The sequence below is a fragment of the Crocodylus porosus genome, unplaced genomic scaffold (genome assembly GCF_001723895.1).
Source record: "Crocodylus porosus isolate Cpor-Errol unplaced genomic scaffold, CroPor_comp1, whole genome shotgun sequence".
NCBI lineage: Eukaryota > Metazoa > Chordata > Crocodylia > Crocodylidae > Crocodylus > Crocodylus porosus.
The window spans coordinates 2,201,532-2,215,172 of NW_017728937.1; the positions used below are offsets into that span (position 1 = coordinate 2,201,532).

Consider the following 13,641-nt stretch of genomic DNA (forward strand, 5'->3'; position numbering starts at 1 on the left):
TTTTATTGCGTTTTCGTGGTTAATTGCAACTCTTCTTTGTTTTTGTTTCCTGTCATACAGCTTTAACAGTAAGATTCATCACCAAAAGATTCATTGGAGACTATGACCCTACTCTAGGTAAGTGAAGTATTTATTATTCAACTACTGCTGCTATTATTGTGATTTATATTATGATAGCCTGGGTAAACTCCATTGTGCCAGACACTGTATGGGAATTGCTGAGTTATCCTGAAGGCATCTGGGGACAAGGCTGGCTTTCTTATGGGGAAGTAAGGCATTTAGTCCCTCAATTAAAACATGTCTAGCAATATCCAGGGCCTCCATTGTTTGCCTGATGCTCAATTTGAGCACCTACTTTCTGAATATCAGGCCTTTTTAAAGGAACCCCAAGTTGGATATGGAAAATCATGAGCCAATAAAAATGCAGGTTGCTCTTTCCAAGCCATGTTATTTGCTGGGCCATGGCGCTGGGCTTGGAAGGGTGGGGATGCTAGAAATTCTTCTGTTTTCTGCACTTCATGTAGGAAGTAGCTACTGCCTCATGGAAAAGAAATGTTCTGGTTTCAAAACAGCTCAGCTCAGCTTTTTCCTTGCCCGTCCTATGTTTTCTTTATTTTGCTTCCCTTGTTTGCTTTGACTGGAGAAAGTTTTCACAAAGACAGGATCCCTTTTCCCGCGGGAATTCCTTTCCTGTCTGCTGCTTATTTCTTTCACGAGGAGCTGCTTACTGTGGCCTGATAAAGTATGTAACTTGCACCACAAACACCTGATACAGAATCAGGGAAAATTAGGGTTCAAAGGGACCTCAGAAGGTCATCTAGTTTAACCTCCTGCTCAAAGCCAGACCATCCCCAACTGGATGATCCCAGCCAAGGCTTTGTAAAGCCAGGTCTTGAAAACCTCCAAGGATGGAGAGTCCACCACCTCTCTAAGTAACCTGTTCCAATGTTCTGCTGTCCTCCCAGTGAGGAAATTTTTCCTAATATCTAGCCTAAACTTCCCTTGCTGCAACTTGAGACCATTGCTCCTTGTTCTATCATCTGCCACCACTAAGAACAGTCCAGCTTCATCCTCCTTGGACACTTCACAGAATGCACAGGGTTCCTTTCCCCAGAGAGCTTGCAGTCCAAATGAGATGAGACCACATGCTCAGAAGAAGGAAGTAATAGGGCTAAGAGAAAAAACATTTACACAGGTGGGTTTGGAGGAAGAGAGCAGGGAGCTGAGGAGGTGAAGATAGGGCATAAGTAGCTGAAGGTTTGAGGCTGGGAGACAAGAGACAAAGGGATCTATGGAAAATTTGGCAAGAGCACAGGGGAAGGTAGGGAATAGGACTTGGGGCATGAGTGAGGATGGGACTATATCAGGATTGAGGGTGGAAGTCATAAGTGTGAGCATGGTGAAGGTCAAGAGTGTAAAGGTTAAACTTTATATGAAAGCCAAGGCAGGAGTCCAAGAACAGGAGCAGGTGGTTTTTGATAGCAAAAAGATCAGCTGCTAGAAGGCATTCTCTGACATGGCTGCAGGGAACTGGAGTTGATGACCAAGAAAGTCCCTTCATGTTCTCTAATGACTTCAGTAGCTGTGTTTGAACAGGTTTGAGAGGTCAGAGGAAAAGAGTACACTCTATAGGTAGGGACAAAGGCTAAAACACCTTTGATGTTACTGCCAGAAAACCACACCAAGACGTGAAGAATTATGCCCTGCCTTGGCAGGACTTCAGAGAACTCCTGCAACTTCCTGTTCCAAGACAGGTTGGGAGGTATTATCCCAAAGTGAATCAGAGGCAGGAATGGAGACCAGAGCCAAGATTTTCAGAACAAGGTAGGATCTTACCTCAAAGTCAAGGTAAAGGTCTCCCTGAGTCTAATGACTTGTTGAGCTAGCGTTGTTTAAGCACAGCACTTGCTATGCTGTGCTCACACAAGGGAGTGATGTGGCTCTCAATATATATGGTCACTTCACAGCTTGAATGACCAGGTGTCCAAGTTGCAGTAAGGTGAGAATTATGTTGCAGCTGTGATGGTCTAGGGAATATGTGAGAAGCGAGGTTTGTTTGGCATTATCTTTTATTGGGTCAACTGGTTGAGAGAGTAGTTAGAAGAGATATGGGAAGAGTTGAGAGAGATGTTAGAAAAGCTTTTAGGCAGAAAATGTCTTTCCTCAGGTCTGGAAGAGAGACAGGTAGAACCTAAGCTAAATACCAGGTAGAATAATTACTTTTGCTTTACTACCCTGTTCCCCTTCTTTTAGTGATTATTTTCACTTAATGGGAGTTAAACACAATTCATTGATCTACCTGGCATTTAGCTTGGGCTGCATCTGCTTCTTTCCCAAACCTGAGGAAATGCACTTGGTGCCCAAAAGCTTGTCTAACATCTCTCCAAATGAAGTAGTTGGCCCAATAAAAGATGTCACCAAGAAAACCTTCCAGGTGTCCCTATATAGCCAGGTTGATTGGGGACAGTTTTTAGCACAAACCTAGAACAGGGCCCAAACCTGTATCTGTAGCAAGATGCCTTAATCCAGGGGCGGGCAATTATTTTGGGCAGAGGGCCACTTACCAAGTTTTGGCAAGCTATCAAGGTCTGCATGAGTAGCCCTGCCCCTTGACAGGTGCCCTGCCCTGGTTGCCATCTTGGGACTGTAAGTCCCACCCCTAACCCCTGACCTTTGCCACTAGAAGTCCCTTGCCCCCAGGAGTACTCCCTTCAGCAAGGGGTTTTGCCATCTCAGAACCAGAAAAATACCAAATTATATTGTAAAAAGCACACATCTACAAGATTCATTAATTCGATTTCAGAAAATATTTTTGTCCTGATTTACATGCTTTTGTGTAGTGTACATAGAGATGATTATATATAATAGCTTAAAATGAAGTCTTACTCTTGTATATTGTGGGGGGTGGGTATAGATTTGTGGGGGGCTGTGGGTGTGTGGGTATGTGGGGTGTAGGGGTGGATGGGTGTGGGAGGTGTGGGGTGAGGGAGCATTTGGATGTGTGTATAGATATATGGGGTTTGTGCAAGGAAGGGTGGCTGGGCTGTGTGAGGGGGGTATAGGTGTGGAAGTCTGCTTGGATGGCAATGTGAGGGAGGGGTATGGGTGCATCTGTATGGTGGGGTGTGCGTATGGGACTCACCTTATGAACACACATATACACAGTCCCTCCCTACATGTGTGCGCACATGCACACACACACTCCCCCATACCAGCGCAACGCCATGCTCCTTGGTCTAGTGATGCAGCTTGGAGCCACGTGGTGCTAGAGCAGCATGGGGGCAGGAAGGCAGGGAGTGGTGTGGGACTGGGTTGCTGCTTCCTGCTGATGACTTCCCTTGGGTCCTACTGCCCCTGGCTCCTGTCATCTTTGACAGGCAGCCAGAAGCAGATAAATATTAATTTTCTAAATGTTTTAGGGGCCCCATGGGTTGTATTTTGCCTGCCCCTGCCTTAACCAGTCTGCCACCATGTCCTGCCAGACTGGTGGCCTGACTTTCAGAAGTACCAGCTTCCCAGCAACTTGAATTCCTGATTTCATCCTGAGGTATGTTCCCTAGACTGCTGTCTCCCTGTCTACATAACAGTAACAAATGAACTCTGGAGTGGCAAGAATTTTGTTCATGCAAATATCACTATTGAAATAAAGGGGAAGGTCACTTTTGTACAGCACTGTCTCTGCAAAATTGTTGCAAAGCAGAGTGTTGTGGTGTTTATATCTTGGATATATTAGAGAAATTTCAAGCATTTCACTACATATTTGATGTCAAAAGAACTATGCAGATCTATGCATCAAGGCAACTTTTATCTCTTGTTTAGAAAAGCAAGATCTGTTCTTTCAGATGTATGTGACCCGAACTAAAAGACAGGCAAGCTGAAGGCAGTGGGTGAGGAACAGGGCTGACAAACAGAACTGAAAGAATTGCTTTTAAAAATAGCTTGAAAGGTCTCATAGCTTTTAGCTCCCTCTCTGTTGGCATTTAACACCCCTGCAATGGAGTCATTCTTTCCTGATCCTTTTCATTTCTAGCATATGTCACACTGTGATCATTCCTGTGATTCCCAACCTCATGTTTCCAATGGAACAAAGGCCAACATGGCCTGGGTTTGGTTTTGATCTTCATTTCCTTGTTCAAGTCCTTGCCTCACTGGCCTCTTTTTGTAGAGTCATTCTTTCTCAGATGGGCAGGAGGGTGGAGAGAGACAAAGCCAGTCATGTACCCAGTTTGGGACAGACATGGTTTCATCCATCTGAGTCTTAATTTTGAAAGCACCGCAGGAATCTCTCATGGATGTTCCAGCTTTCCATTTGCTAAATTAAACTACAGAAACAGTTGGAGGCACATTGTACATGATACAGCAGTCCACAGATTCCTGCTGGAAACTTTAAGACAGACCCTGAGTGCTACAGTCAGTATGTAACCATATCACGGTGAATGCAGATCAGCTTCTTAAACCAGTGCTAGATTTAGAGTGTGGACAACACCAACGGGTCTTAGACTGCATAGTTTCTGACACTGAGAGTATTTACAGATGTGGAAACACTGTCTCCCCAACCAAAACAAAACAAAACAAAGCGAAACAAAAAACTCAGCCCTTTACTTTCATCTTGGCTATTAGATAAAAGTGCCCAAAAGCTCTGCTGAAGCATGCAAGCTATATAGATGCTGGGGAGCAGGGTCAAACAGACATGGTTCCTTTTCTGGTAAAGCGCTGGATTTTTTTCCCCCACATCTATCAGCACCGTGACTGATTTACACCGCTAGATCTCTCCAGTAGAGATCTAGGCCTTCTTGGGTGGGAGGCAGAGGGAGGGAAGAGGTCTGGGGGGACCTAGGGAAAAGCCATTGCTTTTGGCTCTGGTATCTCTTTGCCTCCATACCTATTGCTGGGGAGACTTGTCTTTTTTTTTGTTCACATGTTTTTTCCATGTGCCCCAGGGCACTTGGTCCTATAGTGATATCACTGCCCTTGTTTAGGGGCATTATGATTGGTTACCATGGAATTAGATGTGACAACAGACCTGTAGCCTTTTGGCTTGCCTGCAGGATAGGGTGGGATTTGAAAACACACATTTTGTTGACAAGCAGAAAAAAGCTGTCAAGAAAAACGTGCCAAAAACATGCAACAGGAACAGATCTATGCATTACAAGAGATGAGAGCACCTGGAATTCCCCTCTTCCCACCCTGCACACCAGCTCCATTATCACCTTCCTGATCTTAAAGCAAGAGAACGATGCCCTCGGGTGAAGATGAACTAAGGAGACTTGTCAGAATCTGTCTGATGACTTCGATACGGTACAGTGTATATGTGGGGGAATCAGGGCCGCTTAGCACTTCACTGCAACTGCCTGCATGACCCTTTCACCATGGGTGAGAGTGCTATATTCTGACATAGGGTCTCAACCTGGTTTCCTTTGAAATCAGTGGCAAAGCTCCCATTAGCTTCAGTGCAGTCAGGGATGGGATGGGTTGTGAATTTGACTGTTCACTCTAAAAGCATCCAGTTACCATTCTGTCAGTGATCAGGACATGCCAGGGTCTGATCTGCCGTGCTGTCAGTACTTTCTTATGTAGCATGATCTAAGCCAACCTTGTGCTGGCTGATGTCCACACTTACTCTGTGCAGGGATCAGGAGACATTTCATGTGCCTTTTTTTGTTCTTCTGCAGAGATGATTTACAGACACACAGCTGTCATCGATGGGGACGTGGTGCATTTTGAGATTCTCGACACGGCAGGACAGGTACAGTTATGGTTCCTTCATCCACGGATGCTGGAAAAGACTAACTGGAAAGAATTCCCAAAGAGGCAGCATCCTTTTTTCAGTCCATGTTCTTGCCATTGGCCCCAGTACGTGGATTCCAGTGTAGGCCATGCCTCAAAAAGAGTGTGGGTGCACATCTGTCTTCTGAGCCTTGACACATGTTGCTTCAAGCAAGCAAGCAGTGGTGGAGGGCAGGGATGCTTTGGGTGGACCAGCTGAGGAGGCCTTGAGAGAGGATAGTGAAGGCAACACTTATGCTTGATTCTAAGGCTGTGTTTTACAGGGCTAGCCTGAAATCTTCTCTCAGAATTAAATTTCATCAGAAAATGTCAATTAATTGAGTCCACAATGCCTCAGGTTTTCATCAGTCCCAGATTAGTGTTCTAACAGAACCCACCCCTAATCCCTGGCAAACTGCTCCCAGAGTCTCTTGCCCGGGGAAACATCCGCCCAGTGGGTCTGCCCCAGAGCTGAGACTCCTGAATGGACTTGATCCTTGGCCCTAGCCACTTAGCCTTGGAGCTGGATTTAGAGTATGCGGCTCTGGGCCAAACAGCCATGCCAGAGCTTCCAGGCTCTCTGCCATGGAGGTGGGAGCCTGAAAGCCCAGAGGGCCCTGGATGCAAAAGAGGTTCAGCTCCTGACACTGCAGGAGGAAGATCTGAAAGTCTGAGAACCATAAAAGGAGCCATAGCTCTCAGAGCATCTAGACTTCTTGCTGCAGATCTGAGATTCAGAGCCTGAGAGCCACAGGATGGGCACCGAGGGTCTGTGGCTCTGGGGAAGCTCCCAGACAGGACTACCTGGGAGCTGCATACAACTGAGGGCCCCTAGCTGCTCCATGAAATCACCTTTCTTGCTCTCAGCTGGTGGTGAAATGGATGAGCATGTCAACTCTAAGGAGCTGCTCTACTTTGGTCTTTCCAGAGTAAAATACTCTCAGTTTCTAGTCCATGGGGAATGCTGAGTATTTTTGGTGTTCTGTCTGATTAGCAACAAAACCGAATCTAAAAAAGGACAGTTTCTTATGAACTGGAAATCAAGTGCCATCCAGACCCTCAGCTCTGGGGCAGTTCCACTGTGAACTGGAAACTGCCTTCCCATCAGCTCTGGTCCTCCATATAAGGACTTGAATGAGAAGCTAAGAATCGGTGTCTAAGGATGGGATGAGAATGTTCTGGGAATGCCACTTTGCCTTTGCACTTTTTAATTTAATCAGACCACCCTTGGTAGGACTTCAGCCATGTCATTTGAAGTTGCCCATTTAGTCTCTCTCTCTTCTTTTGCTGTATACAATGCAATACCACTCTGTCTGCAGCACTGGGAAATATCCAAGACCCAATGGACAAGGCCTTTGGAGTAAGAGATTTAGTATTGCACTTCAGGTAGCCAGAGGTCTAGACTGACCTAGGTGTATGGTTTATCCATGTATTTATTTATATGTTTGCATAGTTAAATTAAAACCAGTGGAGCTACTTTAATCCAGTCTCTTGAGCTGTTTCAGTTTCTAACCAATCCCTGTGGACGACACATTGCACCCCACAGAGCATATGCAAAGGCATCATCCCTGTGCCAAAGACGTCACAGTTGTCTTCTGACCAAAATCAAAGCATCAGGAGAATGAGAAGTTCAGTGTAAGGAACAGAGCACTCTTGGAGGAGGTGTTGCTGAAGGAGATGGCTCATTGCCCAGCAAGGGACAGGAGGTTGCTCTGAGAACAGGGTGAGACTCAGGAGAAGGGACAAATCTAGAGGTGGAGGAAGAGAAGACCAAGGAAGGAGCAACACTGGGGGTGTACAGGGAGCAAGTATAAGAAGAAAGGGGCAGAAGCAAATAATGCAGGACTTCAAGGGGGGGAAGATGAGGAGCTTTTACCTTGTGCAGCAAAAGACAGAAGTAAATTGCAGGGGTTGGAGAAGAGGAAGACGAGGTCATTGAAGCAGTGAGTGAGGGAGGTTGTCTTGGACCTGATCTACCATGTGCTGAAGTCCAACCATGCCTGTTCAGTGACTTCAGTGTGGTTAGATCAAGTCCATTTCCAGCTGTGTGCAGAATAAATGAAAGATGAAGAAAACACTAAACTGAAGGACAACGTGGGGAGCCAAGTTGGAGGAGATACAGAGTTCTTGTCAGGAGCACACAAAAGCCGGTAAAAGTAGTAGTAGCAGGGATGTTTTGCTTTCAATAATCAGGCTGCCCATTTTCAGCGTGACTATGTTCATTATTTCCTGACACAACACTGATGGGCTTTCTGCAGCATTAATGGCACTACAGCCTTCAGCCAGTCATGTTTTACAAGCTAAGCAGGTATACCAAACCCTGCAACCCCAGGAACTAGCACAGGGAGCTGGCAAGAGAAGAGCCTACTTTTATATAGGGGATGCTGGGGATTAGTCACAAGCCAGTGGGCTAAGGAGAGGGGGACAGACACAAGTAAATAAACATTACCATTAAGGCACATACACTTAGGAACTGGGTAACAGGAAGTAAATAGTGACACTGTGAGGAAATCGGTAGAAACCAGTAGTTATTGGTAGAAAACAGTAACACTGTGATGTATACACATGAGAACTTTAAGCCTTCCCATAATTCCAGAGGACTCCAAATCAGTCTCTGGTCCTATAAAATACTTAATTGCCATCTGCTTGGGCTCCACGTCTGAGTCCCTCTGCTACAGCTCACAGTCCTAGCCCCTCCACTCCTTCCAACCCTCTGGCCACGGGTCTGCTGTGGTTCCCATGCTCCGATGATACTCCTTCCATTTCTTCCTGCCCTCCTGCCACTTTCTGGGAGTTGTAGTGCACATTGGAGTTCATTCCACCAGTCCCCTGAAGGCTTCTTGGCATTGTAGTTCATGTTACAACATTACAGTACATGTTGTTCAGCATCACAGTACATTACACGGGATCATGCTTGTCAGTTCTTGGATAGACAGTGTGCCCTAAACATGCTCCATGGAGTGGCAGTAGTGATCCCTTGGCCCTAAGCTAGTACTGATACCCCTTCTTAGTGTGAGGGTTTGCTGTTTCTAAAGGAGCTGCCTGCTTGATGGGAGGAACATGTGTTCTCTTTGACAAGAGACAGTTGTCAGTAGTGATCTTGGGGTACTATGAAATTAGGGGTGCCACCCCTGTAACTGGGCCATAGTTTGACTGAGACTATCCCATTGTGGATCCACAGTTTCTACCTGCAGTTTCATTGGATGGAGCATTCAGCTTCTGCCCTGTGTTGCTGCGTTGGGTTGCCTTGTTGGTAGCCAGCCACTGTGTTCCATCCCAGGTGCCTCTCAGTGGGACATGAAACAACCTGTCTACATCCCTTGATATTAACTGTCAGGTCCTCAGTGGGTGCCAGTAGATGTAATCCAAAGCCAACAGCCTGCGCTGCTCCAGAGGCCTGATCCCACACTGTTGGGAGTTTTACTGGTGACCCAAATAGGAACAGGAGCAAGCTGTAGCCAAGTGTCTGAACTAGTGCTTTTTGCTCCTTGCATGTAAAGGTGCCAAGCAGGGATGGTGATGCTGTGCTTTCTACTTTCCCCTGCCCCAGGAAGAAGACTCCTTGCAGATTGAGGAGAAGATCAAGTGGGGTGACGGTTTTGCTGTGGTGTACTCAGTGACTGACAGGTGCAGCTTTGATGAGGTTATGAGGCTCTGCTTCCTCATCAACCACATCCATGCAAGCCCTAAGCGGAGCAGTGGGAGTGACCAGCCGCCTGTGGTAATTGTTGGCAACAAAAAGGACTTGCAGTTTGACAGGATGGTATCCTCTGAGGATGGCGAGAACCTCTCCAAAGCCCTGAAATATCCATTCTATGAGATCTCCACCAGAGACAGCTACGAAGAGACAGTGATGGTGTTCAACACATTGTACCATGAGCTGATGAGACAGGGGCACTTCTCTCCCGGCTCCTTCAAGAGGAAGACAGTGTCCAAGCTGATGGAGAAGATTCCCAGGATGCATGCTAACTCCACCCTCAACTCGGGTGGCAGAAGCCTGAGCTTCAACTCCTTCAGGGACTACATACCAGAGTGAGCTGCCTTTGTGCAGGCAGGGGGTTGGAAGTGAATGATGAACAGAAGCAGCCTGAACAAGTGATGGACAGGCTGCAGTGCTGCTGGCCTTGCCAGCCTTGAGAGCCCATGTGTAGTAGCTAGGGTGGGTCACTATAGCTGCCTGTATTCCAGGAAGTTCACGGTGCTAGTCTAAGCTGGCTTCATAGAGGGGAATGGGCAAGAAGGTGGGTAGCTTGATGAGGTTGGTGCATTAGCTTTGTACATTGAAAGCCTTAGAGGGGACGCTTATGTCCTGGGTTAGAGGGAGCAGTCCAAATGTGTTTGAGAGGGTGTCCTCTTCCTCCTCATTATCCACGTTTTGCTTATGTCACAAACTGTCACCGTACATTATGCTGTTGGCAGGCTCTGCTCCAGGTGGAACTGGGATTGGGACTGAAGGTTAAGATTGTGTGTTAGAGCCATGTGGGAGCCCAGGCCTTGGTTACCAGGCGGTATCGCAGAGCAGGATGGAGGGGCCCTAGTTGGAAGCTTTCCTGACACAACTCCTCATTCTGCTTGGCCACTGATCCCTATGAGCATTTATAGACGTGTTCTGGGGGGGGGTGCTTTAATTAATGCAGCTCCAAGAGTCACACTATTTAAAAGTGCCCAGAATGTCACATGTATCAGCATCCCTGCACTGAAAAATGGTAGCAGGGCACTTTGAACTAAAGCTTGATGAACAAGCTTCAGTGAAAAGCACCTGGCCACCATTTTTCAGTGCAGAGACGCTGATGCACGTGACGATGGAGTGCGGTAATTACCACGCTCCTGCACACTGTGTTAATCAACTTTACTCTAATGCGCTGGAATTACAGCATGTTGGAGGAGCCTCCCTGGACATATAAAGGAACCCCATTTCTCCCGAACAAAACCATTCACAACCTGCACCCTGTTGTGGATGTCTTTTACCAGGGCAGACCCATAGGGTATCAGACTGCATCTGCTGTCTTCAGTAACAGTCAACACTAGGTGGCTTTTCTAGAAAGTGCTGAATGCCCCTGGCAAAGGGCAAACTCCTTTAAATATGTCACTGTGTGACGTTTGACACCCCCCCCCCCCACTCCCTATTCACTTACCCCCACCCCAGCCATCAGACTCAAGGACAAAGTTCTCATTGACTTCAGCAGGACAAAATCAAGCCCTTGATGCTAAAGAGATTTCAAGCACTTACCCTTCATGGTGGTCCAGCTGCCATTACCCTTTCTACTCAGTGTGACTCTTGGAGGTGTGCACACAAGCACTCAGTCCTGTAAGTTTCATGCCACCCAGAGCTTACACCATCTGTAGAGTGAGACACAGCTTCCATGGGACTACAGTAGTGTGCATGGAGGGCATCACATTGTGCCCACAGCTGCTGAAATTGTGTGACTGCTGTGAGGACAGAACCTTAGTTGTGACAATCAAAAATGTTCTCAGTTGTGTTTCTCCATCATGGTCCTCAAAGTGGCTATCAAAGAGCCATGTTTACTGCTCTGGGCAGTAGTAGAGGTGTAGGTGAATAGGGTAGATCAGGGGGTGGGAGTTAAAATGGTTGTCCCAAATGAGTCCGCACACAAAATATGCCTTCCCCTTTCGTTCTTCTCAGAGCACCAGAATAGTTAGTTAGACTGCTGGTTCTGGGCTTTATTAATTCTCTCCTCCTAAGGAGAAAATGAATCCAACTGAGGAGTAAAGCAAGGGAAAGAGTGCCAAATGCCAGCTCCATCAAGCACTGGCCAGGGTTGCGCACAGCTTGAAATCTAGTCCATTTCAAGTTAGGAGTTAAAGGCAGCACCAGGGAGGACCCTGCCACCGAGTTCCTCGTGCCATATGTGTTTCTGAAGTCACATTCTTCTGTTTTAAATTATTTTCTCTCCCATATCCCAGTGTGAACAATCCACAGGAACCAGGAAGAGCCACCTACACATGCAGGGAACCAACAAGACTGACAGTACACCCAGTCCCAGTGCAAAAGAAACCAAAACCTCCAGTTCCCTCAAATCTTGTTGACTGAGAGTGATCTTGGGGGTTAGTTGAAACACTTGTGACAAATGGGATTTTTGGAGTTGGCCAGGTCTATCCAGAGAGCTGCGAGATGGCGATCCAGTGACCACTTGTGATAGGGCCTGGCACCACACACTGCAGGTACTACAGATGCACAGAAGAAAAGGGACTGGATGGCTCATGAGATTGGAGCCCTTTGCTTACATGTGGAAGAGTTGACACTACTGCTAGCCTAGTTTAGTACTAGTCCAGCATCTCTAGTTGATGGAGAGAGAAGTCAGTCCAGTGGTGAGGAGGCAAGCATAAGAGACACAGGTTCACTTCTGGTTAGATACTCACTGCATAACCTTGGGCAGGTCATTTACCCCCTTTCCTTGGCCTGTGAAAATCAGGATAAGAACCCGGGGTGCAACAATGACAATTAAGGATTGTGAAGTGCCCAGGTTCCCCAGTAATAGGGTCAATATCCCATCCCTGGAATACTAGCCACTAATTCCTAATTATTTAATCTCTGTGTCTGCTTTCCCTATGTTTCTGCTGGTTTACATTTAAATTGTTTAAATTGAGAAAACTTGTTTACAGCAACTTTACTGTTTTGGGGTTTTTTTTTTAAATGCCAGTTATTCCGAGGCTCTGTAAAACCATTTTTGGGGGCTGAAATCACTTGACAAAATCCCCTCTAAATAGCACAGTAAGTAACAATTTAGGCAAGGCAAAAATGTCAGATGTTGCTGTCCCAGCTTAGCTGGAAAGCACCAACTATATTTTAATGGTGTGTAGGTGGTAGGGTTTGGGGGTTTTTTTTAGCTGTTACACTCGTGGCTGAAGCTGTGCATCTTGTGTTATTTGCTGCCATCTGTCTCCCATTGGGTCCCCCCACTCCCAGGTAAGGGCCATCCAGGCTTCCTCCATGTTCCACCCAAATCTAGAACTGATCTTCAGTTTACACATTACTCCAGCCTGAACAACATAGTTTTAGAAGCGCTGCATGCTTATCTCTCCAAATGGAGGGTCACTAAGGGACTCTGTCAATTCAACTGGCTTACTGATAACATGGTCATTCCCTGCTGAAATTTCCTAGTAGCCAGGATGTGTATATTGCCTCCCAATCTCTGTAGAACAGATTGGGTTACCAGGTATGTAAATCAAGGGGCATTTATAGATTTGCCCTGGGAGGTGGGAAGGCAGGTGCTTTAATTAGCGAGCCATGCTAATTTTAAGCACCATTCCTCATGTGTATCAGCGTCCTTGCACTGAATAAATGGCAGTGGGGCACTTTGAACTAAAGCTCATCAAACAAGGTTTTATTCAGTGCCCTGCTGCCATTTTTCAGTGTGGAGATTCTGATACATGTGACACTGGAGGCTGCTAGAGTACATTAATTTCTGCACTCTGACACACTCTGCTCTGACGTGCTAGATTTACAGTGCATCGCAGCAGCCTCCTCACATGTGTGCAAGTGCCCGAGGGGACTGTTTCTTGTGACACACTCTGATACCTCTGCTAACAAGTGCTTGTTAATCGCACTTGTCTGTCCTAGAGGGCCAGTGAGTTGTTATATTCTCTGTGGGATTTCTTCCACCTTAAAGGCATGGTTTTATGAGGTAACTGAATAATGATCAGAACAGTAGGGCTACAAACAAACATCACATTTGTCCCAGGAGAATCAATTTTCTCCCTGGAAAAGTTGCAGTTGTTCAGACATCCATTTCTTTTGTCACAGGACAGACCCTGAAAAGGTTCATGTGGGAAGATCCACTAACAGTTTGTCCCAGGACATCACAAAGTATGTACTGGGTTTGTATTGTTGGATCAATAGCAGAAAAGTGGCAG

General features: G+C 46.5%; 1 protein-coding gene across 2 annotated transcripts in view; it reads left to right on the top strand.

The window, feature by feature from the left end:
• LOC109318182 (ras-related and estrogen-regulated growth inhibitor-like) overlaps nt 1-12,412 on the top strand; it is a 29,239-nt gene extending 16,827 nt beyond the window's left edge. Inside the window, exons 2-5 of one of the 2 annotated variants that reach the window (XM_019547250.1) lie at nt 61-117; nt 5,673-5,746; nt 9,317-9,798; nt 11,692-12,412. In XM_019547250.1, the coding sequence (XP_019402795.1) occupies nt 61-117; nt 5,673-5,746; nt 9,317-9,798; nt 11,692-11,818 (740 nt within the window). In that variant the 3' untranslated portion in view covers nt 11,819-12,412. Of the gene's footprint in view, nt 1-60; nt 118-5,672; nt 5,747-9,316 lie in introns of both variants that reach the window. The other variant, XM_019547251.1, reaches the window with a different exon arrangement.
• Nucleotides 12,413-13,641: the final 1,229 nt, after the last annotated feature.